This window comes from Euprymna scolopes, chromosome 15, assembly GCF_053919585.1.
Source record: "Euprymna scolopes isolate OS-2025 chromosome 15, ASM5391958v1, whole genome shotgun sequence".
In the NCBI taxonomy this organism is placed as follows: domain Eukaryota; kingdom Metazoa; phylum Mollusca; class Cephalopoda; order Sepiida; family Sepiolidae; genus Euprymna; species Euprymna scolopes.
In genome coordinates this window covers 66,979,444-67,005,149 of record NC_136496.1, presented here as the reverse complement: position 1 = coordinate 67,005,149, position 25,706 = coordinate 66,979,444, and the positions used below count along the sequence as shown (strand labels likewise).

The 25,706-nt window shown below is 32.0% G+C and overlaps 1 protein-coding gene across 1 annotated transcript; it reads left to right on the top strand.

Moving 5' to 3' along the window:
- LOC145293854 (small nuclear ribonucleoprotein Sm D1-like) lies at positions 1-24,050 on the top strand. Its single transcript, XM_080140552.1, has 4 exons — positions 1-153; positions 13,793-13,869; positions 19,103-19,294; positions 23,773-24,050. Exons 1-4 carry the CDS (start codon positions 140-142, stop codon positions 23,844-23,846), a joined length of 357 nt encoding a protein of 118 aa, XP_079996678.1. The 5' UTR covers positions 1-139; the 3' UTR covers positions 23,847-24,050.
- The last annotated feature ends 1,656 nt before the right edge of the window (positions 24,051-25,706 follow it).

Below are 25,706 nucleotides of genomic sequence, written 5' to 3'. Positions count from 1 at the left end.
GGCGAGTCTTTTGTTATTTCAAATAGAAGATTATCTCCCTTTATCACTCTTCAGTCTTCCCGACGCCGGTTGTTATACGGGAGGTAATCATTGTACTTACATCAATAATTTCCATTGTCTCCTTCCAATCCGTTTCATCATGAAATTAGTCCGGTAAGTTTTTTGCTAATTATTTATGATTAACGCCGAGTAAACATTTTTCTTTATTTTTCGTTTCATTTTGTAATCATGTAAAACAAATAATTAATTGGAAAATGCATTTCAAAAAGTAACTTCCGGTTTGTCGTTAAAAAAATCTATTACCACACAGGACATTGTTTTTAACTTTTTTAAATGATTAAAAAAGAATAAATACAAATTCTGGTTTGGCGGGGAAAAAATCTTTAATTTTTAATATGTTCGATTTTGAATCTATTTAATTTGTTAATTTTTTATTTTATTTGTTTCTTCAAACACATGTTTAGCTTTTTCTATCAACATACATCTTTACAACGGAAACATGATTTCCCCCTTCTCCACAGACTTTTTTTTTTTTCTTTCCGTTCTCTTTCCTCGAATTGAATTTATTCGTTGTAATTTATTTAAATCGAGAACAATTTAAATCCATTTTAAATGGTGGTAACTATCTTTCCCACGTGTCGCCTCGCGCCATTAAAAAGAATGGGAGGCAATTCGTTAAACTATTTCACAAGAAATAGTCAATTTCTTAGTCCTTTTCTAATATCAGTAGTGCCGGGAGTTGCCCCTGAGGAAAAAAAAAAAAAAGTTTTGCCTTTCGTCAAGAAGTATAAATGAACCATAATACTAGACCGATTCAAAGACTTCAAAATCACTTTCGAATTTCCCACCGCCGTAAAGAAATCACCGACGCCTGAAAACAAGTATGTCCGACAACAATGTTTACTGTGCCTCCTGTGAGGAATATCGAATGAGAGTTTGAAGAGTGCTTGTGCATCTGTGTTACCGCGCTATTTTTTAAAATAGTATTTTCGAGTTAAATTCAATTGTTACGATATTTTTGTTTATTAAATTATTGAGGTTAAAGTACAGAATAGTTACAAAATCCCCTCCCCTCTCAGTGTTAAGAATGGTTTTCTAAATAACGTTATTACTTTAGTGCGCTAACGTAGATGCACAGGTACCGTTTGAAGTCTTTACTTCATTTCGAAAGTCATTTCTGGTTAGAATTAAAATAATATCGAGCATTTTGCAGTATAGACAACAAATTGGAAAAGTGGTATAGCAAATAAAGTGGTTTCTTCGGAAAAAGAACGAAAATCGGGTATTGAGGAACGAAAAATTGGTCAAAAATTTAAATATATAACAAAGAAATGTTACCAAAGGCAAGAAGATAAGTTACTCGGGTTTGTATTACTGTACACATAGATTCGAAAAAGTTGTCAAAAAACAAATATATAACAAATAAATGTTATCAAAGGCAAGATAAGTTACTTTTCTACCAAACTGGATATATTTTTCGCGTTTTTATTCAATGTAACATGTTTATTCAGCTCGAAAACCATACAGTGTTTACCGATGTATTGGAAAATTCAAGATGGCGTCTGCTGACTCTCTCTTTAACACGGTAAATTTGGGAAAAGGTGTTATAAATAAAAAAAACTGGATAAAATACTGTTAAAACTCGCTCAATAAATGTTACCGTGACATAGGTTGGCATATATTCGCGGGTTTTTAACCGTATTTTTTCTAGTTTTTATTTATAACACCTTTTCCCAAACTTACCGTGTTAAAGAGGGAGTGAGGGAGGCGCCATCTTGAATTTTTCAATACATCGGTAAACACTGTTTTTCGAGCTGAATAAACATGTTACATTGAATAAAAACACGAAAAATATATCCAGTTAGGTAGAAAAGTAACTTATCTTGCCGTTGATAACATTTATTTGTTATATATTTGTTTTTTGACAACTTTTTCGAATCTGTACAGTAATACAAACCCAGTTACACTTCTACCTACGTGGATAAGTTTGTTTTTGTTTTTTGTTTTTTTAACTTGTTTTAAAGTGTTCATTAAGTTTCAAACGCAACTAGTGCTGGCTGAGCGCTTTAAAACGAAAACAAAGATGGCGTCATGATGCTCTCTCTCCTTTGGAGTTTAGAGAATCACTCCAAATTCGAAAATAAATAAAAATACTTACAAAAATCCACCCAATAGATTTTACAGTGAAACAAACCTGAAATGTTGAATTTCAATTTAAACCAATGGTATATATTTAATTATCATGTCGAAATTACTAAAATATCCATAAATTACGAAAAAAACCGATAAAGTAGAAATTATTAATGAAAACATTATTCGAAAATAAAATGCAAATTATACTTGAATAATAAACAGATTAGTTCGCATAGTAGCAAGGGAGGTAACTGCAATCTATCTTAATATTAATGGCAGATCAATGAATCGTGAAAGATTTTATGGGTGCTTATGCACTTATTGTACCAACTTATATTTTTGCGGTATGTTTATCGCTCGCACATACAAACATGGCGACCAGTGATTTACAGTGCATAGGTCTTTATATCACAAAAACTACTTGTCTCTGCAAAATTTAAATGATATTTTGTTATTCAGCATAGTCAAAAACTTATACAAGTTGTCATTTTAAAGAAAACTGTGGAGGTTGGTATACAGATAGTTTTGTCAAGGAGGTCGTTTATGAATACCAGGAATGATAAAGGTCTAATGATCGACCCCTGGGGCACACCTGCATTAATACTATCTTGTTTAGATTTACAACCATTGCGGGCAACCTAGATTTTTCTCTTGTCTAGGAATGATCTGATTATGTTTAGTAATCATCCTGAAATATTGTACAATTTAATTTTCATGCCAGACCTTTTCAAAAGCTTTAGATATATCAAGGCTACCACTGTAGCTTCTCATCTACAATAAAAATACCAAACTTTCCTTTTCATTTCCAATCCAATTCTGCCTTCTTTTCCACAATCATTTTAGTAGATTTACTGTTGGTTTTCTTGGACACAGCACGAGTCTCTCTCAAGAAACTCAATCTCACCAGACCTTCTATACAAGCTTCCAACATTTAAACTTCATAGCCTGAAATGCAACCAAATTTCTTTGGAAGTTTTTCTTATTTCAGGCGAGATTTTTGCATGTCAGATGCGCTTCTTGATGCCAACCTAGTGATGTGATAGGGACCAGTGCTTTTATCAAGACACCATCTCTAAATGATTGCTTACCAAGACTAAAGAATGCTTCACCTGTTTTTTTCATAAAAAAACATTATTTAAAAATAAAATTAGTAGAAATATTTGCTGGTTCTGTGCTCCACCATCCATGGTGAAAGCCAATTTCTCTTAGGAATATGAGAGAGGTCAAGTATATTCACTGTAAGTAGTTTTGAGTCACCGCTAGTTTCAGAATTAGTACCCTGAGACTAATATTTAGTAACATGAAGAACTGATCAAGCCTTTGGTTTCCTTGGTATGATTGACCCCCCCCCCCCGTCACCATCTTCTAGTGTCTACAAGTTGCAGGGGATGAGTGTTTGATCAAAGGAAGATCAGGTTAAATAGTATATTCAGGATTTTTTTTGCTAAGGTATGTTGTGATGACCCACTTAGTTGAACTGGGCCTCTCCAACCACATATATATATATATATATATATATATATATATATATATATATATGTATGGCAAAAGTGGCACACGCGTTTTTGTATAGTCACGAAAGGCTTTTTCGGGGGGGGGGTCTAGAGAGGGTTACTTTTTTTTTTTTAGAATTTTTTATATACTCCCTAGATCATAATATCTACAATTTGCAAACAGACGTCATCTCCACATTTATTTTGATCAACTTTTATAAAATTCCCTCTATTCCGTCCTTTCGTGTGTTTGTCTTTTTCGTATAAATAAAGCAAAACTAATTGAAGCAAATCGACTCACCTGACCTTCGTGGCCGAGACATCTTCAAGGCAATCATCTTTGATCAATGTTGGGAAGACCTTTCATATCAAACAATTGTTATTCATTTGGAGAGCTTCCCTTTTTTGTGAGGAGCTGATTTTCCACAACATCGTGGAGAAGCAAAATACGGCAGAAACTGGCCTGCAGCCACCCTTCACTTCTGCACCTGCATGAACTCATTTCTGCAAGTCAACTTTTTAATCGTTAAATTTGAATGCTTTTCACTTCCTCTTGCGTCTTAGCGTAGCGGTAAGATCTTGGTTTTTCTTTCACTTTCTTTTCCGCCTTCGCATCACGGGTTCAAGCCTACCTGCCTACTTATACTTCTTTTTTTCCAAACACTTGGGCAATGCCAGGCACCCCCGCTAGTTTAATCTAAGAGAAGTATTGCAAGTCATGTGACCATTTAAGTAACCAGGAGAGAGGTTGTTGAATCACCAGAATCTTGTCTTTACACACTATTGGTTGGCACCCATGGCCAACAGATAACTCTTATTCCTCTGCTGAAATGCAGTCAGCATTTTCCTAAAGCTTTTGCTGATGGGGCATGAGAAATAAACATTTAAAAAATATTTTAAATGAAATTTTGTACACAAAAATGTTTTGAAATGTGAACAAACAACCAACAACTTGCTGCATTAGTACTTTCTCAATGTAAATATTCTTGGCCGACCCAACAAGCGGCAAAATTCCACTCCGTCACAGTAGAGGTTCCCAGATGCCTGAAAACTTTCTACTAGCTTCTTTCCTCGAACTGTTTGCCTTTGCAATTCCCTCCTTACTTTCTTGACTGTACCAATATACAAAAATTTAAATGTAATGTGAACAAACATCTCACAGTACCACTCTGCTTAAGATGCACTCTAATTTATAGTAGCCACTTAAGTGTCAGTGGCAATATGTCTTGTTTGGAATGGATAAAAGTTTATAAAACTAAGTATTTATGACTATTTTTTTTTTTTTTTTTTTTTTTTTTTTTTTAATTTTACCTTATGCCTCTCATGTTTCAGAATATTTTAGATGAAGATTGATGTTATGAATTATTTGGACTACTATTCATTTTTTTCTTTGTCATGACCGAAACGAGAACAATCTATTCCCCAAAGATTGTAAAAGGATTCAGTTCAAAAAGTTGTACTTGAAGTAGTAATACACCTGAACAAAAAAAACGCTTTGGATTATCACAGATTTCAAGGTAGTTCTACTAAAATAGCTATATTTTTCAAACCAAAGCACTTCAAGTCTTCAAATTACTACTGTTTTGTTCGGAAATGAATATACTTTCAAATGAATTAATAAATATGAATGTACATTATATATTTTAAGAGTTTTAAGCAAATAAAGTGATAAAAATGTGAACGTCATAAAATGGCGTTTTCGGTAAGGTTTTCTAAAGGCCCGTACCATGATTGTATGAAGAATTTCGTCATGAAATTTGGGAAACAATCAGAAGAGGTGTTAATCTTAATACTGTCAAGTGTCTGAAATATTTTTGACCATTTCTTTTTTTGTTGTGTTAAAAATAAGACTTTAATATGACGAGTATCGAACATTTTGAAAAAAAATTTCATCTGACACCCACTAGTAAGTAAATTATTCTTTTTACTATCTTTATCAATTAAAAGTATTATTCTATGTTGAGTAGGACCGCAGTAATAAGGACCTACCTGAGAAAAAAAATGTTTCTCTTTCTCGAGTTTCGTCAAATTAATTTAGTATTAGCAGGAGCAGCAGTTGTAGTATTAGTCATAGCACAGTGTAAACAACACGCGTTCTTTAATTTTTATTCATGAACGAATTAAGAAAAACATGAAAATATGAATATAAATGTTCTGATATGTTTAATTAGAGCTATTTTCTTATCAGAATAACATTAGTTTAGAACTATTAGGGTTTTTAGAATGTATAATAACAACAATCCCAACCAATTTGGCATTATGAATCCATTATAATTTCTCACATTTCTGGTCAAATTTAAAAACATGGTTAAAAAAACAAAAACTTTTGTAGATATATAGCTTGTATGCACTTTTATTCATTGCATTAGTTTTGAACGGTGAATTAAAACAATGTTTTACTGCGAACAGCCACAAATGTTTTTTCAAAATCAAAAGATGTATGAAAATCTTGTTTGTATTACTATACACATAGATTTGAAAAAGTCGTCAGAAAACAAATATATAACAAATAAATGTTATCAAAGGCAAGATAAGTTACTTTTCTACCTAACTGGATATGTTTTTAGTGTTTATTTTTAATGTAACATGTTTATTCAGCTCGAAAAACAAGTGTTTACCGATGTATTCGAAAATTTAAAATGGCGGCCGACTCTCTCTTTGAAGCGATAAGTTTGGGAAAATGAGTTATAAATAAAAAAAAAAAAAAACAGACAAAATACTGTTAGAAACTCGCTCAATATATGTTACCGTGACATAGGTGGATATATATTCTGCGGGTTTTTAACCGTATTTTCACTAGTTTTTTATTTTTAACTCATTTTCCCAAACTTACTGTGTGAAAGAGATAGTCGGCCGCCATTTTTAACTTTCCAATACATCGGTGAGCCCTGTATGTTTTTTGAGCTGAATAAACATGTTACATTAAATAAAAACACTAAAAACATATCCAGTTAGGTAGAAAAGTAACTTATCTTGCCTTTGATAACATTTGTTATGTATTTGCTTTTTGATAACTTTTTCGAATCTGTGTACAGTAATACAAACCCTGTTGTTATTTTTTTCTACTTATTAAGCGAAAGGTATTTTTACAACCTGCTCCAGCGTAGTATAAACGGCCTATGGAATAAACACCTTCAACCTCGAAAATAGAAATCAACAAATTTATGGAATTTTCTTCGAAATTTCGTAACACAGTTTCTTATTAAATTAAAACTAAATATAACATTTGCTGACTTATTTACCTGTCGAATACACACACACACACACACACACACACACACACACACACACACATACACATATGTAATATATAACTTTCTGTAAGATATTTATTTGAAATTAAATTTTTGTGAAACTAACCGCCCCCGCCTCTAATATTGTTTTTGTTTCTGTCAAGTCTTCAGTATGTTCACACATAATTTTCCTTAGCCCTACAAATAATTCAAAGTCCGAATGGCACCCTCCCCATATTCTCATTGCATACAAACCCTGTTAAAACCACACATAATCGTCTTAAAAAAAAATAAAACAAAAAGCATACAGGATTTATCTCCCATTAAAAAAAAAAAAAAAAAAAAGTTAACTGCCCTAAAATGCTAGAATGGCCTGTAATGGGGAATTATTTTACATTAAATTCTAAAATAATTTGTTTCTTTCATTAAAGTTTTTCATGGCATTTCATACATAATTGCCTAAAAAGGTAGAATCACATTTTGGAGGGGTGGTCAGAGGGGTTGGGTGGTGTTAAACAGGTGTTAATCTACAATAATACCAAAGAAATATTGCAATATATTCATTTTTAAATGGTCCTATGTTTAGATTTAAGTTTTTTGTACATAAAGCACATTACAATTCAACTTTGAGTTCTCCAACTTCTTTTCTGTTTATGGATACATGGCATTTTGAAGGAATTGCAGCATATTTATGCACATTTACTGCAGATTATTTGGAAACCATGAACTTTTAGAGATTTTCAGTCACATATTCTGATTCCTTGTACAAAAATACACTTATATGGTAAATTTCATTGCTTAGTCTTGTGTTTTAACAAAGATAAAGCATTTTTACTGAAAAAGTAGTGTAAAAAATGTGAGGACACGCATATGGTCTTAAAGAGGGGAAAATATCCAAACGTGTGAGGCACAAAAATAGTCATAACTTCCTTAATTTTAATCAGAATTTTAAAATTTAAAAAGATTCTTTCTTAGCTCATCGAGCTCTTTCTATGTATACCAATATTGAAATATTTTAAGCTATTTCAATTTTTTCATGTGTATTGCTACTTGAAGATAGTTCGGAGCTCTACATTGCAAGTGAAACTCGCATTTTCAAGTGATTTTTCAAAGTGGCGACTAGAAATAATGAAACGCTTATCTTTTGGCGATTGTATTTCTTTCGCTGACAATCTTCAAAGCTCACTGAGTGAAAAATATCTTTTCAACTTTTTTTATTATTTTTTTTTTTTTATAAAATGAACAAAGTTAAATTATTTAAACAAAAGTTTAATAGAACAATATACTCTTTTTCTTTTTTAATGAAGGCTGTTTAAAAAAATATCTGAAGAAATTAGAATGTTTATACCTTCAAGTCTCAACATAAAATTTGTTGTATATTTAAAATTACACTTATTAAAAAAAAAAACAGAAAAATCTTTGATATACATACTCGTCACAGAATTAAGATGTCATATTCTAAAAATCATTGTGGATTTGGCTAGTAACTTTTCTATTTGACTAGTAAACAAAAATATTTAGTTGTCAAAGGCCAACTAAAGATAAATTTGTCATTAGAGCCTTGTAGTTGAAAGTTACATAGATTTAAACAAGAGAATGTTATTCTGAATAATACAAATGAATATCTTATTTTAGGTAGTTGTGTGGTTAATTTTAATGCAAATCACAATTTCAGCAATTTGTAACGAATTAATGTGTTCCTATTAATACAAATAAAAAATCATTGAATCTATAATTCAACATTTGACAACATGATTCAAATTTAAAAAGACTATGTTCGAAATATAAAGTTTTGTTAGATATTCTGCTGCCTTACAAGTTGATTTTGTTTTTTGTTTTTTTTTGTTTTTAGATAATTGTTATTTTATCAACTTGCATGAAAGGAACTATATAAAAGATGCTTAAAACCGTTTGAATTATGCAAATACCATCAGTAGTTCAAAAGTTATGAGAACTTTTCAGTGCCAAAATTTAAGCTTTTCCGTGGACATTTTTCTTTTTAAAAAAGTGGGCTAAATTACAGATCTCAACATTTCAAGAAATTCGGTAATTTCGCCATTTATTTATTTTTCAAGCTATTCTCATGAAACTTGATACTCTTATGTAAAATTGTGTGCTCTTTCTGATTATGCAGTCAAATCTAATGTATCTCTTTACCATAAGCCATGAATTATAAATTCAGATGTACAAAATTCAATTTTTCTCTTTAAATTGGCACATGGTATCATACAGTGGGTTTCTATTCATGAACAAAACTAAGTATTATAGTGGTATTTAAATATAGCTTTATTGAGAATAGACATTTTTCTGCCTCTTCATCAAAGAGGGGCTTAATCTTAGGTGTAGCCATTGAATGCCTAAAGAGCATTCATGGCCGGTATTTACTACTCCCCTCAAAGAAAAAAAATGGAGTAGATATGAATTAATCTCAGAAATAAATCGAAAATTTTTCATATAGATTTTGGATTTAAAGAAAAATGTTAAGGTGGAAACAAAGTAAAAACTTTACAAAATGCATCACAATGAATTTCTTTATCGAACCGCCTAATTATTGTTGTTATTATTTAGAAATCCTCAGTTAAAAAAAGGGTTTGTTTTACAGATTTGAAAAAAATGGTCTTAACGATGAGTTAAAAATAAAAAAAATTATACAAAATATTATTAGAAACCCATCCAATAAATGTCACGAGGACATTTATTGGTTGGGTTTCTAATAGTATTTGTATATTTTTAAGTCATTGTCGAGATTTCAAAGACATGAGATACCATGTGACTATTTTTCTTGTGCTTGTGTAACACTCGACACTAATTTTCGAAATAAACATTTTGCATTAAATAAATACGCTAAATTTTATCCAACTAGGTAGAAGAGTAACTTCTCTTGTCTTTGGTAATATTTATTTGGGTGCTTATGCATTTGTTACCATGCTATTTTTTCAAATAGTATTTTCAAGTAAAATTCAAGTTTCACAATACCTTTTTTTTTTATTTATTTAATTGTTAGGTGAAAATACAGAATAGTTAACAAAACACCCTTCCCTATCCATGTTAAGAATGGGTTTTTAAATAATAACATTATTTCAGGATGGTAGCATAACTGCACAAGTGCCTTTTACTTGTTATATGGTTTTTTTTGGGGGGGGGTAGTTTTGTTTTTACCACTAAAAAACAATTCTACCTTAAGTACAAGCAAGAAGTTATAAATACCACGATAAAAAACGCGTGTACTTAGTACATTTTGTTGTTTTTTAACACTTCCAGTACATTGGACTAAAAGCGTTAAAAACAACAAAATAGTTTAGGCTCGGTATTGTTTGGAAAATAATTTTTTTAAATTGACAAACTCAGAATAAAAAATGACTAGTTTAGTAAAAACGAAAGCAGCAAAACAGTTTTCTATTTTTAAGAGAATGCTTTAGTCAGTTCAGCAGCACATAGTGAGCCATTTTCCCGTTAAGCGGATTTTAATTTCTATAAAAGATAACATTTTAAAGAAATTTCCACACAATTAATAATTATCAAATATTTACATATTATACAAGAAAATAATTCTGAATCCATTATCTATATGAAAATGGATGATATATGCTGGTTTACCTTATCAATTTTGAAATATTCTTTGTCAACTTTGCTCGGTTGTAACTTTGTTTCCTGTGGTCGTAAAATTATAAATCAAAGTCTAGTAGAGACAGACTTCTATACTTATATAGCCTGTAAAATTTCAACCATATCCAATCAAATTTGACCCTGCACATGTGTATCCAAACATATCATATGAAATGTAAACATTGAAAAAAACTGTTTTCCTTTTTGCTGTCGTCATTTTTTACCGTTTTTTCATTTTTAACTTGAAGCATAAAAACATTAAATGCATAAAAGAAAAATAAATTAACATCATTGGAATGCTTATCATATTCCTTTTCCAGCAATGTAATTCTTTTAAAATTTGACCCACAAATAAAAAAAAAAATATGACTTGTTGAACCACATTAGGTATGTAATATTGCCAATGTCCACAAAAATACAGCATACGCTTGTAATGCTACTAGTTTTGTAGGCAGAGATTAATCTCAAGTTGTTCTCTTTAATACTGGTGATGGAGAGGCACCTCTAGGCTCGCATCAATTTGCGATAGTCTTGTGTTGCAAGTCATTAATAGATTCAAACTGTTGAAGCCCCATGTGGCTGGGCCAATCTCTGCGCTCATCTCCACAGGTGATCAGTTAGAATACAAATCTGTCAAAGCATAGATGGATTACTCGCAGTCTTTCGCTAACATTACTACATTCCAGGTTTTGTTGCCGATTCCATTACTAACAAGAGCACAAAAATGTTGACAGAAGTCGCATGCTGTTTGCCATTTGAAAAGGAAATTACCGTCAAGCTGTATGTTATTGTTTCGGTTGGGGCAAACTCTTTGAGAAGCCACACTATCATTGAGTGCAGTGTCTGAGGAATCTGGTGGCAATCCTACATAAAAGGATATGTTGTTCATATATGAAAACCAGTTGACCACAACAGGTGCAGCACACTTTCGAACCTGTGCACAGGGTAACAGTATTTCAGGTAAACCTGATTGACTGTTCCTGGAAGCTGATGATGGCAAGGCTGCTAGCCATGTACAGCTGTGTGGTGAATTTGCAGTTTGAAGGCAAGCTGGGCAGTGTTTGTCACAGAGCGTTCTTTAAGATTTGACTTTGGTCTTCATCCTAATCATGTCACGGCTCTTTTGTCTGCCCTTTTGCTCCAAGACAAGAGAATTTGAAGAACAATGAGGTCAGCCCTCTTCTAATTGGCAGAGAAGTCCTTAATTAAATGATTGCGAGGAAGTTTAGATGTTTTGTGTAAAATCGAGGCCACCAAGAGGAAGAAAAAGGCCTGTTAACTGAAAAATGCTTGCAGGCAATGTAGGTAAGATTTGCCAGACTGTCGATACTATATGAGGGCTTTTGAAAAAAAATATTAAAACAGTTTTAAAAAGAAAAGAAAGGAACACCGTTCGATTAATACTGAAACTTAACTTTATAAAATACTAGCGATGGGGTACCCGGCGTTGCCCGGGTGTTTGTAGGTGTGTGTGAAAAAACCCGAAATGTGAAAAAAAAAAAAAAAAACAGGTGCCCGTGAAAAAAAAACGAAGCCTTGACGACGTACAGTTGGAAAATAGTAAAGTGTGAAAAAAAAACAGGTGCGTGTTTTTGATTGACGTGACAGCGATAGCTATTCAGCAGTTAGCATTTTGTGCGGGAGAGTTTTTAATGAGGTCAATAAATCGGTTTGTTTGTTTTTAAAAACCCGCTCCCTGTTTATTAGGGGGAGCGTCTCGTCTCAAAATGAAAGCTACCGTCTGATATGACCAAGTCAACATTGACCAAACGTTACTTAGCTCTCTAGAGACCACTGGCTTTCGGCCAGTGATAGGAGTCGAGTTTCGCTTTTTTTTTATACCGAAAACCGAATGTAACGCGTGCCGATGTGGGAAATGTCGAATAATTAACGTTTGAAAGTCAATAAAATTAAATAGACAGGCGAGCTCCATGGTTAACTGAGATATTACAATTTATAGATGATATAAAAAGTTTTAAGAAGTTGTGAACCGAGCGAGCGCTTCTCTGAAAGCCAGAGTTTTTAATGAAAAAAATTGTTTTAATAAACTATTAAGTAACTTATTTAAAAAAAAAAAAAAAAAAAAAAAAAAAAAAACCTGAAAATATTACAAAAAAGATAAAGTATATCTCATTGATTTTCTTGTTGAACAAACAACTTTGAGGTGATATGATGTCCCCATTAAGGATGCATCTAACCCTCATAATTTTCTAAACATAATATTGAAATGTATTATGGTTTGGAATTTTTTAGAAGATTGATAAATTTGAGTTATTTGAACCACTGTTCTCTTGGATATTATTCTAACAACAAATCAGTTCTCGGTGACAGTCTTTTGGGGGTTGAAGGTTCAAACCTCCATATGAACACTACAAATAGGAATTACATGACTGAGGGAACAAGAGAAAGTTTCTTTCTTCCCATCTGTGGAACTGTTTCTCTGTAGCCTACAACATCATAATCTGCCTTGAGTAACCAATCTTTGTTCATTCCAATTATTTACTGAAATCCTTTCCAATATTCTTCATCATTAAATCAACAATCCATCAATCTTGTTACCCTTATGCTTCAGTTGCATTCCATATTAGATCTTTCCAAGTTAGGAAAAAATATTAAAAAATCACTCACATCGGAGTTCAGTTTTAAAATCAATTTAGAAACATGCTTTAAATTACAACAAAAACATGGGTTTAAATACATAGTAGCAAATGTAGAATTCTGACAATATCCCACAATATTCCCTTTTATCTCTTAGTTTTCTCCCTCCTTCGCTCTTTCAAATGTCTTGTCATTTTTTTGTATATTTCTGAATTTTTTAGGTGAATTTTTAAGATTGATTATTCATATTTGGATTCTTTGGACTACTGTTCTCAAAGATCTCTAAACTGGATAGAGTACTTGATAAAATTTAGCGGTAAAGTTATTCTTCTGAAGAGTGAAGGTTCAATTCCTCAGTGCAGGCGACACTCAAAATACAATTGCAAATTGCTTATCCAGTCATGCCTGATGGAACGTAAACATGGATTAAATAAAGAGTTCTGTTCCATGCAGATTGCAGAGTTCAACAAGATACTCCTGAAGAAGGTCCAAGGTTACATCAATCGAAGCATTGTGAAGATAACTCAAGATGAGAACAGTAATCTGAAAAATCCAAATAATAGGCGCATTTTTTCACTCATTTCAGATAAATCTTTTGCTAATAACAAAACATGAAATCACATAAGATTGATTATATTGTTCAGTCTATTTGATTTTTATTCTTACTTGTCTCTATACACACATGCATTTGTATAGTTATTAATGTATATTTTATTTTTTGTTTTCCAGGTTTTTGATGAAACTCAGTCATGAAACTGTAACAATTGAATTAAAAAATGGAACGTTAGTTCATGGCACAATCACTGGTAAAGTTTTTTTTTTTTTGTTTGTTTGTTTGTTTGTTTGTTTGTTTTTTTGCTTTTTCATCTTTTTAATCGCAATTTAATGTTGAAGTAGGGGTACATAAGGGTTCTGTATTCAGTCCGATGCTTTTCATTTGTGTCCTAAAACATCATCTAAGGAGTTTCGTACAGGTTATCTGGAAGAGATGTTGTATGCTAATAATTTAGTATTGGCTTTTGAAACAATGGTTGACCTACTTGTTAAGTTAAATACTTATTTAAAAGCTATAGAAAATAAAGGATTTAGAGTGAATATTACAAGAACGAAAGTAATGAACAGGGGTTGTAGCGATGAAAAATCCTTAGAAAAAGGAAACTTTCCCGTTTAATTTGCGAAAAGTGAGTCAAGTACAACTCAATTTTCTTCAAGACTTGTAATCATTTGGTACACAAAAACGTGCAGGGAATTATGTGTAGATTGGGAGGATAGCCAATTTGTGTGCAAAAAGTGTACTACAATGACAAGGGATTAGAACTCGAATATAGAGACTGTATATCTGGATGGCACAGCTATTGCTGTTCAGAAGTTTTGTTATCTTAGTGAGAGCATTGAAGCACAAGTTAGAGTAAGTATTAGTGTGATTGCAGGAATTAGGAATGGATAAATTGAGGGAATTTTTGCCATTACTATGTTAGCATTTATACATTTACTTACTTTTCTGTGTGTTAGCCGTCATTAGCTGATTACAGATTTTCTATACAATTGCATATTCTTACTCTCTACATCATACACAAATAATGATTTCTCCCATCCATAAATCAGGCAAATCTGATTGGCTTAGAATTATGCATTCTACAATTCCCCTATTCGGCTATTCCAACAATAGACGAACAGTTCTCAACTATAAACCAGGCTGCCATTTCTGTAAGTACACACTGTTCTTGTTTTATTTATACAATTCACATAATTACTCCGCTTAGAAACGCCTAACTTTTATTGTTTATTTGTGAGGATATTACACTCCAAAACATAACTCATTGACGTCAGAGGGATGGACAGTTAGAGATGTATATAGAGTGGGGGACAGAGAGAGAGAGAAAGAAATAAGCCGTGTTACAGTATTGTGACTTTATAAGTCAATCGACACCTCCTAAAAATATAATACAATGATTATATATACTTTGGAAGGGAGGAAATGACATGGCGGGATAAAGGACCAGTTGAATAAATTCATAATGGTTTAATTTTTTAATCGAAACAAAAGATATCCACTTCGCTGATTGGCTGATCAGTATACATTCTGTAATTCTGCTATTCACTTCTCAATCCTTTAAACGAACAGTTTAAAACTTATAATCACGCCACCATGTTTATACATACCCATTAGTTACATTACGAACCTTATGCTCTACATTTAGTCTTACTCAATCCCGTCTTTACTTGCACTATATATTCTTTTATAATGAATTCGCCGATTACACCAATCGGCAAACAATAGAGAGACAGAGAGAGAGGAGGATACAAGGGAAGGGAGAAAGACAGAGTGAGAGGCGGAGAGAGAGAGAGTTAGAGATACAGAGATTACGCCCTAACCCGTCTTCATTGTCTTAGAGTGTATTTTCTTTTCTTACGAACTTGAGAATTACACCGCCCAGCAAGTGAGACAGACATAGGGGGATACAGTGGGAGGGACAGAGAGAGATATATACAGAGAGAGAGAGAGAGAGAGAAAGAGAAAACTATAAATGGCTAAATTTAAATCACGCTATTAGTTCACATTTTAGAATGTGGTTAACAATTATTTTGTTTCATTTGGCTTTTCAGTTTCCTATTCGATTTATGTTTCCATGTTTGTTTATATATGCAAACTATAAATGGATAAATTCTCATCACGCTATTATTATACATGTGAGGATGTCATTAAATTTTAATTTCACTTAAACACGTTATTTAACAAATACAAAAAAAAGGATAAATATGAGGATTCTTTCCACTTCCGACCAATCCTTACAAATTACAACTTATATATGTTTGCAGCACGCCTGAAAACAAAAATCACGTTTAAAATTCCGGCAAACAAGTACTTTATCACATTTAATAAATACAAAGGGGTGGGGGGTAAATACAGTGCTCATTTTACGTTAAATTGTGTTAATTGTATGTTGACCCCCCCCCCCCCAGGGGGGGCATAAAGTGGGTGCTCATTACGCTTTAAATTATTATAGTAAGGTGATCCCTCACTTTTAAAAAATTAACATTTATTCATATCTTGGAAACTACTTATATGCTGGATTTTTATACATTATTTTCGTTTTTAGTATCCCCCAAAAACCTTTAAAAGTGATAATTTTAAAGTATTTCTCGAGGGTGTAATTCTTCATATTTACCAAATAAAGAAATAATGCCAGAGTTTTACAATGAGTAAATATACTTCATTTTATAATAATTTATAATTAAAATCGCTGAATGGGAAGAGGAGGGTCTTCTGTAAATATTCTTCCACCTTAAAATTGAATAAAAAAAATAACGTGAAAGTTGAATTTAACCTGAAAACACTAATTACAAATAATGCAATACAAAAAAATGCATAAACACCAAATTTTAAAGTAGATATTGATTTTTTGATGCATATGATGACAGAGCGCGATACCATATGCGACCATATGCCAGCATAACTTGGTGCTTATGAATTTTTTAACATGAGGAGGTTGGGAATTAGCAAACGACAAAAACAACTACAGCCGTATTTTAAATCTTTACACGGGAGTAGGGGTGGGTACATGCTATCACCGGGCAATGCCAATTAACGGGTCCTGCTAGTCTATTATATAAATTAATCTTGATTTATTCCCCACCCCTCTTGTATCAACAGCCATAATAGGAAAATAACCAAACACTCCCTAACACAAATATTGCACACTCACCACTTACAGCAATTTCTAAGGCATGTTTAAATAAACTCTGCATATATTTTATCTACCGTTTACAAATTATTATTTTTATTCCAAAGAAACTACTTTAAAATATGTAGTCTTAAAAAAAGTTAGCAAAGAATTTCACTCTCTATTCATTTTCTCCTAACATGCAACTCTTTGACACCAGGTTCTTCTTCAATATGAGATTTTTTTTAGACACTCAAAAAACATTTCATTTCAACTTCCTTGTTCTCTTTTATATAATACATAGACGTCCAAAAAATAATAATCCCTCCCTTCCGAAGAATAGACATTATTAAACGCATTTCCATTTCTTCATGTAGTAGGAGATGGAGGCTTTTTTCCCCCAAAAATATATAATGCAGCCTGCTGCTTCTTGAATTACCATCTGTTTCTTAAGTAATGAAAAAAAAAAGGTTACATTTCTTATATTTTTTCTGGAGTTTTATTTTATTATTTTATCATTTATTTTCTTTAAAACAAGTACTTTATATTTTCCTCAGGCAGCACCAGGATATGGGTCCTGCTAGTTAAAAATAAATTCCCAATTTGTACATAGATTTGAAAAATACTCCTGATAAAGATGTTAGTAAAATATGACCTGATTATTCAGGATTCACACAGACTTGAAAAGTCCTTGAATTTTAACTTTTGCCTTAAAAAGGCCTTATTTCTATTATTAACTTGGAAAAATGGAAAATGTCTTGAAAGGCCTTGAAAATTGTATTCTTTATGTCCAGTAAAAAAAATTTTTAAAATAAAATTGAAATAAATCTCCCTCTATTTTTGCTTTCATTTATAATGGGTAGGGGGTGGGGGTAGTACGGCTGCCATAAATAAAAATGATCTTCTCTCTTCCCCCCCCCCCAGAAAAACTTTCCTTCTGTAGGTGGGACTTTCCAATGGCGAATTCCTTGCCTCTCCCCCCAAAAATTGTGGTAACCTAAAAGAAGCTGGACAGGCCGAATAAAATGGACAAGACGGTAGCGATCGTGGTTGGAAATTTAAAAGCCATAAAGAGTTAAAATTTGAGATGAAACTAAAAGCATTTTAAAAAATACCAAAAGATGATGCAGATAGGCTGCAGAGTAACTTTTATTGGCTACTAGCGGGGGTACCCGGCGTTGCCCGGGTGTTTGGAGGTGTGTGTTGGGGGGGGGGGTAGATTAAAACAACCCTGTTAAAAAAAAAAATGTTGGCCAGTTGTTTGGAGGTGTAAAAAAAAAGAAGAAAAAAATTGTTTTAGTATAAAGGTAGGCTTGAATCCCGAACGTTTGACGCGAAGGTGGAAAGGATATGGGGGGGGGGGACCCTGCGACCTAACCATCTCGACCACGGGAACAGATGAATTGATAAGTGTGTTAAGTTGACGTTTATAAACTGAAATATTAGCAGGTGCGACAATGTCAAGTTGCGGAAGCCAGTTTCTATTTTCCCCGCTATATGGCGATCAAACAATAAAAAAAAAACTAACATAAAGCAAACGAATGATGAAAACAGAAAAAGGAACACGTGAAAAATGGCTTAAATAAGCCTGTTTCGATATTAAAATTTAAAAAATCGGTGGGTACCCGGGTGTTTTTGGGTGTCGCTAAAAATAAGCGAAGTAAAAAAAAAAAAAAAAAAAGCAGAAAAACGAACGTTACGTGAAAAATGGCTTAAATAACACTGGTTCGATATTTAAATTTAAAAAATCGAGAAAAAAAAAACATCTCACACCACGAGTCGAACCTAAAACGTTTAGATAATGAACCAAGGCCTTAACCAACTGAGCTAACGCGACGTACATGAAATTTATTTGGTTTTTCAACTATTTAAAGTAAATCAGGTCACGACGTCATCTGACGCATGCGTAGAATCGGTCATTGTCACGAGAGGACTGTTTTTGTTGACCCATCCCCCTGTCAAAAATTGTCGATTTGGGGATGAAAAAGTTAACGTTTTTGGCCAATTTTTTTAGCAAAGGATGGAGCTTCGATGTGATACCGAGTTTGTGAATTTTCGTCGCGTCTGTCGAAAGTTTTTCGCAGACATCCAAACATACATACATTTTCGCTTTTATATATATGGATAACATTTATTTGTTCTATATTTGATTTTTTAACACTTTCAAAACATTGTGCATTGTAAAACACCTCAAATTTTGTTTTAAAAACTTGAATATTGTCTGGAGAAGTTTTTGAAAATGAACATTGAAAATCTGTACGAACTCTGTTATTGTTTCATAGATTGAAATGTGATATTAACCAAAAAGAATTGAAATGATTTCCTTTTTATTTTATTTATTTTTCTTTAATTGTTTTTGATTTATTTTTTACAGGTGTTGATGTAAGTATGAACACTCACTTAAAGGCAGTGAAGATGACCTTAAAGAACAAAGATCCCGTCCAGTTGGAGACGTTAAGTATACGTGGCAACAACATTCGTTACTTCATCTTACCAGACAGTCTTCCCTTGGACACTCTCTTAATTGATGACACACCAAAAGCCAAAGCTAAGAAAAAAGAAATGGGTAGGTTTTCACAATTTCTGAGTACTTTTTTTCCCCTTCATAATTTAACAAATTAACACACTCAAATTGTATGCTCTATGGTGAGCCACTTGCTATCGCTACAAACAATACTTAATCATTTCCAAACTCTGAATTTCAATCAAAAATCTGTTATCATCAAATGAAATGTCTGGGAAGTTGAGAACAGCATAACCCATATACGATCTGGTAAAAAGGTGTCTGGATCAAGAATCACTCCGCGGGTTAATTTGTTTCTCTTTTTTTTTTCTCTCTCTTTTTTTTCTTTTCCTTTTTTTTTCTTTTCCTTTTTTTTTCTTTTCCTTTTTTTTTCTTTTCCTTTTTTTTCTTTTCCTTTTTTTTCTTTTCCTTTTTCTTTTCCTTTTTCTTTTCCTTCTTTTTCTTTTCCTTTTTTCCTTTCTTTTCCTTTTTTCCTTTTCCTTCTTTACCTTTCTTTTCTTTACCTTTCTTTTCTTTTCCTTTCTTTTCCTTTCTTTTCTTTTCCTTTCTTTTCCTTTCTTTTCCTTTCTTTTCTTTTCCTTTCTTTTCTTTTCCTTTCTTTTCTTTTCCTTTCTTTTCTTTTCCTTTCTTTTCCTTTCTTTTCTTTTCCTTTCTTTTCTTTTCCTTTCTTTTCTTTTCCTTTCTTTTCTTTTCCTTTCTTTTCTTTTCCTTTCTTTTCCTTTCTTTTCTTTTCCTTTCTTTTCTTTTCCTTTCTTTTCTTTTCCTTTCTTTTCTTTTCCTTTCTTTTCTTTTCCTTTCTTTTCTTTTACTTTCTTTTCCTTTCTTTTCCTTTCCCTTTCTTTTCTTTTCCTTTCTTTTCCTTTCTTTTCTTTTCCTTTCTTTTCTTTTCCTTTCTTTTCTTTTCCTTTCTTTTCCTTTCTTTTCCTTTCTTTTCCTTTCTTTTCTTTTCCTTTCTTTTCCTTTCTTTTCTTTTCCTTTCTTTTCCTTTCTTTTCTTTTCCTTTTTTTTTCCTTTCTTTTTTTTTCCTTTCTTTTTTATTCCTTTCTTTTTTATTCCTTTCTTTTTTTTCCTTTCTTTTTTTTCCTTTCTTTTTTTTCCTTTCTTTTTTTTTCCTTTCTTTTTTTTTCCTTTCTTTTTTTTTCCTTTCTTTTTTTTTCCTTTCTTTTTTTTTCCTTTCTTTTTTTTTCCTTTCTTTTTTTTTCCTTTCTTTTTTTTTCCTTTCTTTTTTTTTCCTTTCTTTTTTTTTCCTTTCTTTTTTTTTTTCTTTTTTTTTTTCTTTTTTTTTCCTTTCTTTTTTTTTTCTTTTTTTTTTCTTTTTTTTTTCTTTTTTTTTTCTTTTTTTTTTTCTTTTTTTCTTTTTTTTTTCTTTTTTTTTTCTTTTTTTTTTCTTTTTTTTTTCCTTTTTTTTTCCTTTTTTTTTCCTTTTTTTTTCCTTTTTTTTTCCTTTTTTTTTTTTTCCTTTCTTTCCTTTCTTTCCTTTCTTTCTTTTCCTTTCTTTCTTTTCCTTTCTTTCTTTTCCTTTCTTTTCTTTTCCTTTCCTTTCCTTTCTTTTCCTTTTCTTTTCCTCTTCTATTTTCCTCTTTTTTCACTAAATCAGAACAACAGTTTTCTTTCCTCCTTGGTTTCTGAAGGTTTGGAGGTCACTGTCTCTGTATGATGCCATTTTGGAAAATGTGGGATCATTCATGTACCTTGAATCCACCATTGTTTTGTTCATGCAGGATGTAGTTTAATTGTTGAGTTTGAGCCACAACAGTCCTTATGAAAATGTTGGGAAATTCCAATATTAACCAAGAGATGTGTCTACAAATCTATTGTTTGGTTGATCCTCCCTTAACCTGGCCTGGATGAATGTCATTGCTTACTTCTTTCAACATTCACCCTGAAGCGGTTATGTTGGCTCCATCCATCCAGGGAATTTGCCACATCCCAAACTAATGCTGACAACACGCGACAGTCCACCGTACAATCAGTGTTTGTACCGGTATCGTCTACTAGAACTGTGTTACAACTTACACTGTTGTATTCTTCTAGAATCGCAACATTCATAGTGAGAAGAACACCATTAATGTTGAGTATCTCAGTAAATACTATGTAATCGTGGACCCACTATAGCACCATTACGATGAAAAGCTATGCTCGGTGTATCAATCCTGACTTTGCAGTTTTCTGTGTTAAATACTCAAGTTTTTCTTCTAGTGAACATACTGTGATAATTGTTAGTGATCTTGGGAGAATGTGTGACACAAAAATCAGAAATGACTGGTTTGTCTATGTTCATAAAAAAATGTTGGCAATAGTTTTCGAATTCAGTATGTAAAATTGTCCCATATTGAAGAAACTTTATTTGGAGTAGCCAACTTTTTTCCCTCTCCTGGTTACTAATTACATTGATTCGGAAATAAATACATCCAAAAAAAGTTGTTACTTTTATACATTTTTAAAATAAATTATCTTTACAAATATTTTTAAAAAATGTAACATTTTTTAAAGTTTATGTACACCATTTGAATCCTTGTGAAATCTTGGATATATTTCTTTTATTCTGTGAAAGATTGTTAGCTCAGTGATTTATGAATTTTATCAAGTTCTAGTATCAGCCAATTCAGCAAAATTCCGCTATTACCACACATGGACCGAATGTCCAATGTTAAGCAATAGCATTATTACGTTTTCATTGGACATTTCCAAAATTTCACACACTTTGTGCTTAAGCCATAGCTCTTTTATTTGTGGGTAATTTTTTAAATGATTATATTCATGAAAAACAAAATAAACATTTCAATGATATTTTCATTCATATATTGAATATTCTTATATTCAAAGGATAAAAATGGAAAAAAAATCAAAACTGATAACAGGTAGCATGCAAGCCGTTAGGAGGCAGAGGCTGTATATTAACCTAGACGAGCTTAACCACCTATTACGCATGCACTCCAATCATCTCTTCCCTGTGACCACACAGGAACTCAGTCCTGCACCTGTGACTGGTCAGGCCTTTTCAGGAGCACCGCTGCTCACCCTAACTGGGGAGGGCCCTATAAAAGGTGGGCTAAAAGTCGATGGTCACACGTCTGTCATTGGGTTGCTGCGTCCAGTGACGCATCGTAAGTGCAGCTGTAAAACAAATAATGTATGCAAATCACCCTTCAAAGGAGGCGCTTGGAATATGCACACTCCCATGGATGCAAGAGACACTGACTTCCCACAGAGAAGAACAGCTCTAGTGTCAAGAGAACTAGCAGCTCTCAGTGAGACAAGATTACCTGGTGATGGTCAAATATCTGAAATTGGGTCAGAATACATCTTCTTTTGGAAGGGTAAAGCACCGAAAGGAGGAGAAGGAGCTTTGCCATCAAGACCCGACTAGTAAAAGACCACAACCTGACATCAAATGCCACAAATGAAAGAATAATGAGATTAAGACTACCACTCCCAAGGAACCAGTGCATCACGCTAGTGTGTAAATCCTACATTTGGTGCCAATTGCGTGAGGGAGAGCAGTGAAATAAAGGGAGAAGCATGCTGTGGCCTGTGTTAATTCACATATGCCTTCTTCTGGTAGTCGGGTTAAGAGAAAGGTTAATTCATGTATACCTTCCTCTTCCTTAAGTGATCAGACAAGGAGACTGAATCATACAATCTTAATTGTAACAATACAGTTTTAAGAGCTTTGAAATTTACACATCTTTATTTATAACTAGCTGGCTGTCCGGCATTGCCCGGTCATACAATATGCTTAAACATGATATTTTAATTAATGCAGATTGCGTATGTATTATAAAATCAATCCTCTATTGAATATTATATATTACGAGGAATAATTTGCCTGGTGGACTAATAAAAATTAAATGATAATATTGTTTATCAAATTCCATCTATTTTTGTTTACAACGTCAGCTGATATTTGATGAATGACCTGTTCTGAACATATCTCCCTATATTGTACAGATTTAATCCTCATCTTAGATCACTAGATGTAAGTCTTGTCTTCAGAACTCACATTATACATCCATCATTATTTCTCTCCATGAAACGCATGTCCTCAACCCTCACAGACCAAGTTTCACTTCCTTACATCCTACTGCATACACCTGATTGATAGACCTTTCCCTGTGTTGGCAGTGATACTACTGTCCTGTTGGTTAAAAATGGCAAAAGTTCCCTGAACTTCATCTATTCCCAACTCTAGCAATCAAACCCTAACCCTGCTCCTCTCTGTGCGTCAATGGTGTCAGCTAGATAACACAACTTCTGAACAATCGCAATAATTTCTCCATTCAAATCTACTTTCTTGGCATCTCTATTGTCTTACATTTGTTGCACACAAACTGATGGTTATACTTATTGCTAGTTGCATTCGATTCGAGTCACATTTATTTGATCTCTTTTGCTTGCCTCCTTGCATTTCAATCACTTTGGTAGTGATTTGAATCCTCGTTTCCTTGCAGTCTTAAAATGTTAATATTTCATGATGGATTATGTGTTGATATTAATGTCTTAATTTTCTTTTATTCTAGCTGCTCCCGGTCGTGGACGAGGCAGGGGTCGTGGCAGAGGACGAGGTCGTGGTAGAGGGCGAGGAAGGCGATAAATTATTTTTTGTTATCACATTTTCTATCTCTCCCGTGTCCCCCTTCCCCCAAAAAGATAAAATAAAGATTCCCCTTTCATTCATTTTCACCAAAATAAGTTTTTGTACTTTCACAGTTCATTTCTCAAATGAGTTGCATTAAAAAAAATCATTGAATAAAGAATTTTTTTTTTATATATATATATACTGAAAATATTTGTCAGATTCATAGAATTTGAGTTTCTTTTCTTATATTCTCATGTTTTTTTTTTTTGTTTTGTTTTTTAATAAATGAAGGTGCTACAGAAATACCTTCTAAATTTTTCTATTCCAAATTTTTTTGCTTTTCTATCTAGGTTAGTGGAGTCTTATGTTTTTTGATCTCCAAAGAATTAACCATGTAAATATTAAGTCTTTAACATAAGGAATCTGAGTCAGATATTGTGTGATTCTAAGTCAGTTAGAAACCTGATTCTTTTCATGAAACCTTGTTCACATAATTTGTTGAATTGTTTTTTCCTGCCAGAAGAAAAATCAATTAAAACACCCCTGCCAAATTTTCAATCAAATGTCAAAATCCAAATTTATGATAGCATTAACATTTTTTTTTTGTCTGTGAAGAGAAATTTTAAAAACATTTAATAATTGCTGTAAAACAAGAAAATAGTTATCTCATCTGATTCCATGATTATGAAACTCCCAAATATTTTCTCAAGTTTTTTTTTTCTCAATATTTTTTTTTAATTTTTAAAAGGTCCGATTTTCAGTATTTTCAGCAAAAAAATTTTTTTTTTTTGTTAAATGATTTTTAAAAGATAAAATGTCTTGTCTCTATAATTTGGTTTTTATAATCTCATTTATAGCGTGGAAAAATATGAATTTTATTAAATCAGATTTTTTTTATGATTTAAAAAACAAAAAAATGATCATCAGTTTAAAAGCATATATATTTTGCCTTCAGTTAGACAGAAATTCTTCACTGGAGCAATTCTCATTTTGGGGGAAGGGGATGTATTTAAAAAAAAAAACGACTTTATATCTAACTTTCATAGGAATTCTTTATCAATAATGACAATGTTTATCAAAAATTAGAAAATGGCTAAAAGAGACATTTTTTTATCTATTTAAAAAGAAAAAATAAAGATATGGAAACTTGAATTTTTTTGTCATAATAATGCCTTTTATTTCTTTTATTTTTTTCTTATACATCTTTATTTTTTTGTATATTAATATAAAAATTCTTGTTTATCTGTATGTGCCTGTTTCATCCTAAAACAACTTTTGTGATTATATTTTTTATAACAATTTCTAATGGAGCCACTCATCTCTCAGAAATTATCTTGGATTTATGTCTAACTTCACTAGAAAACAAATTGCTAAAAAAATAAAATTCTCTTCATCTCACCGTTAGAAGTCATTTTCGAATGCAAATATTTTTCTGTCAAATTCAACGATTGTTTCATATTTGTAAAAAACAAAAAAAAGTTTCAGCATTGCTATTTTGTTATCATGCACGAGTGTAAAATAATTCTCTAGAGATAAACATTTTACAGCCAGGCACAAGATTTTCCATATTAAGTTGAAATAATAGAACTGAAGTACTAAAGGAATTTTTTTTTTTTTTTTTTTTTTTTTTTTTTTTCAACCATTAAAATATATGCAAATCAAATTTAGAATGATTTCAAATATATAATTTGCTTAAGAGGTTAATATCAAAATTCTCACGCATTCTTGAAAACCTGGAAGATTAGGTGTTAATTTTATAGATCTGACTCTATTTTAAACATAACTTACTTAAATCATATATATATATACACACACACACACACATATATATATATATATATATATATATATATATATATATATATATATATATAT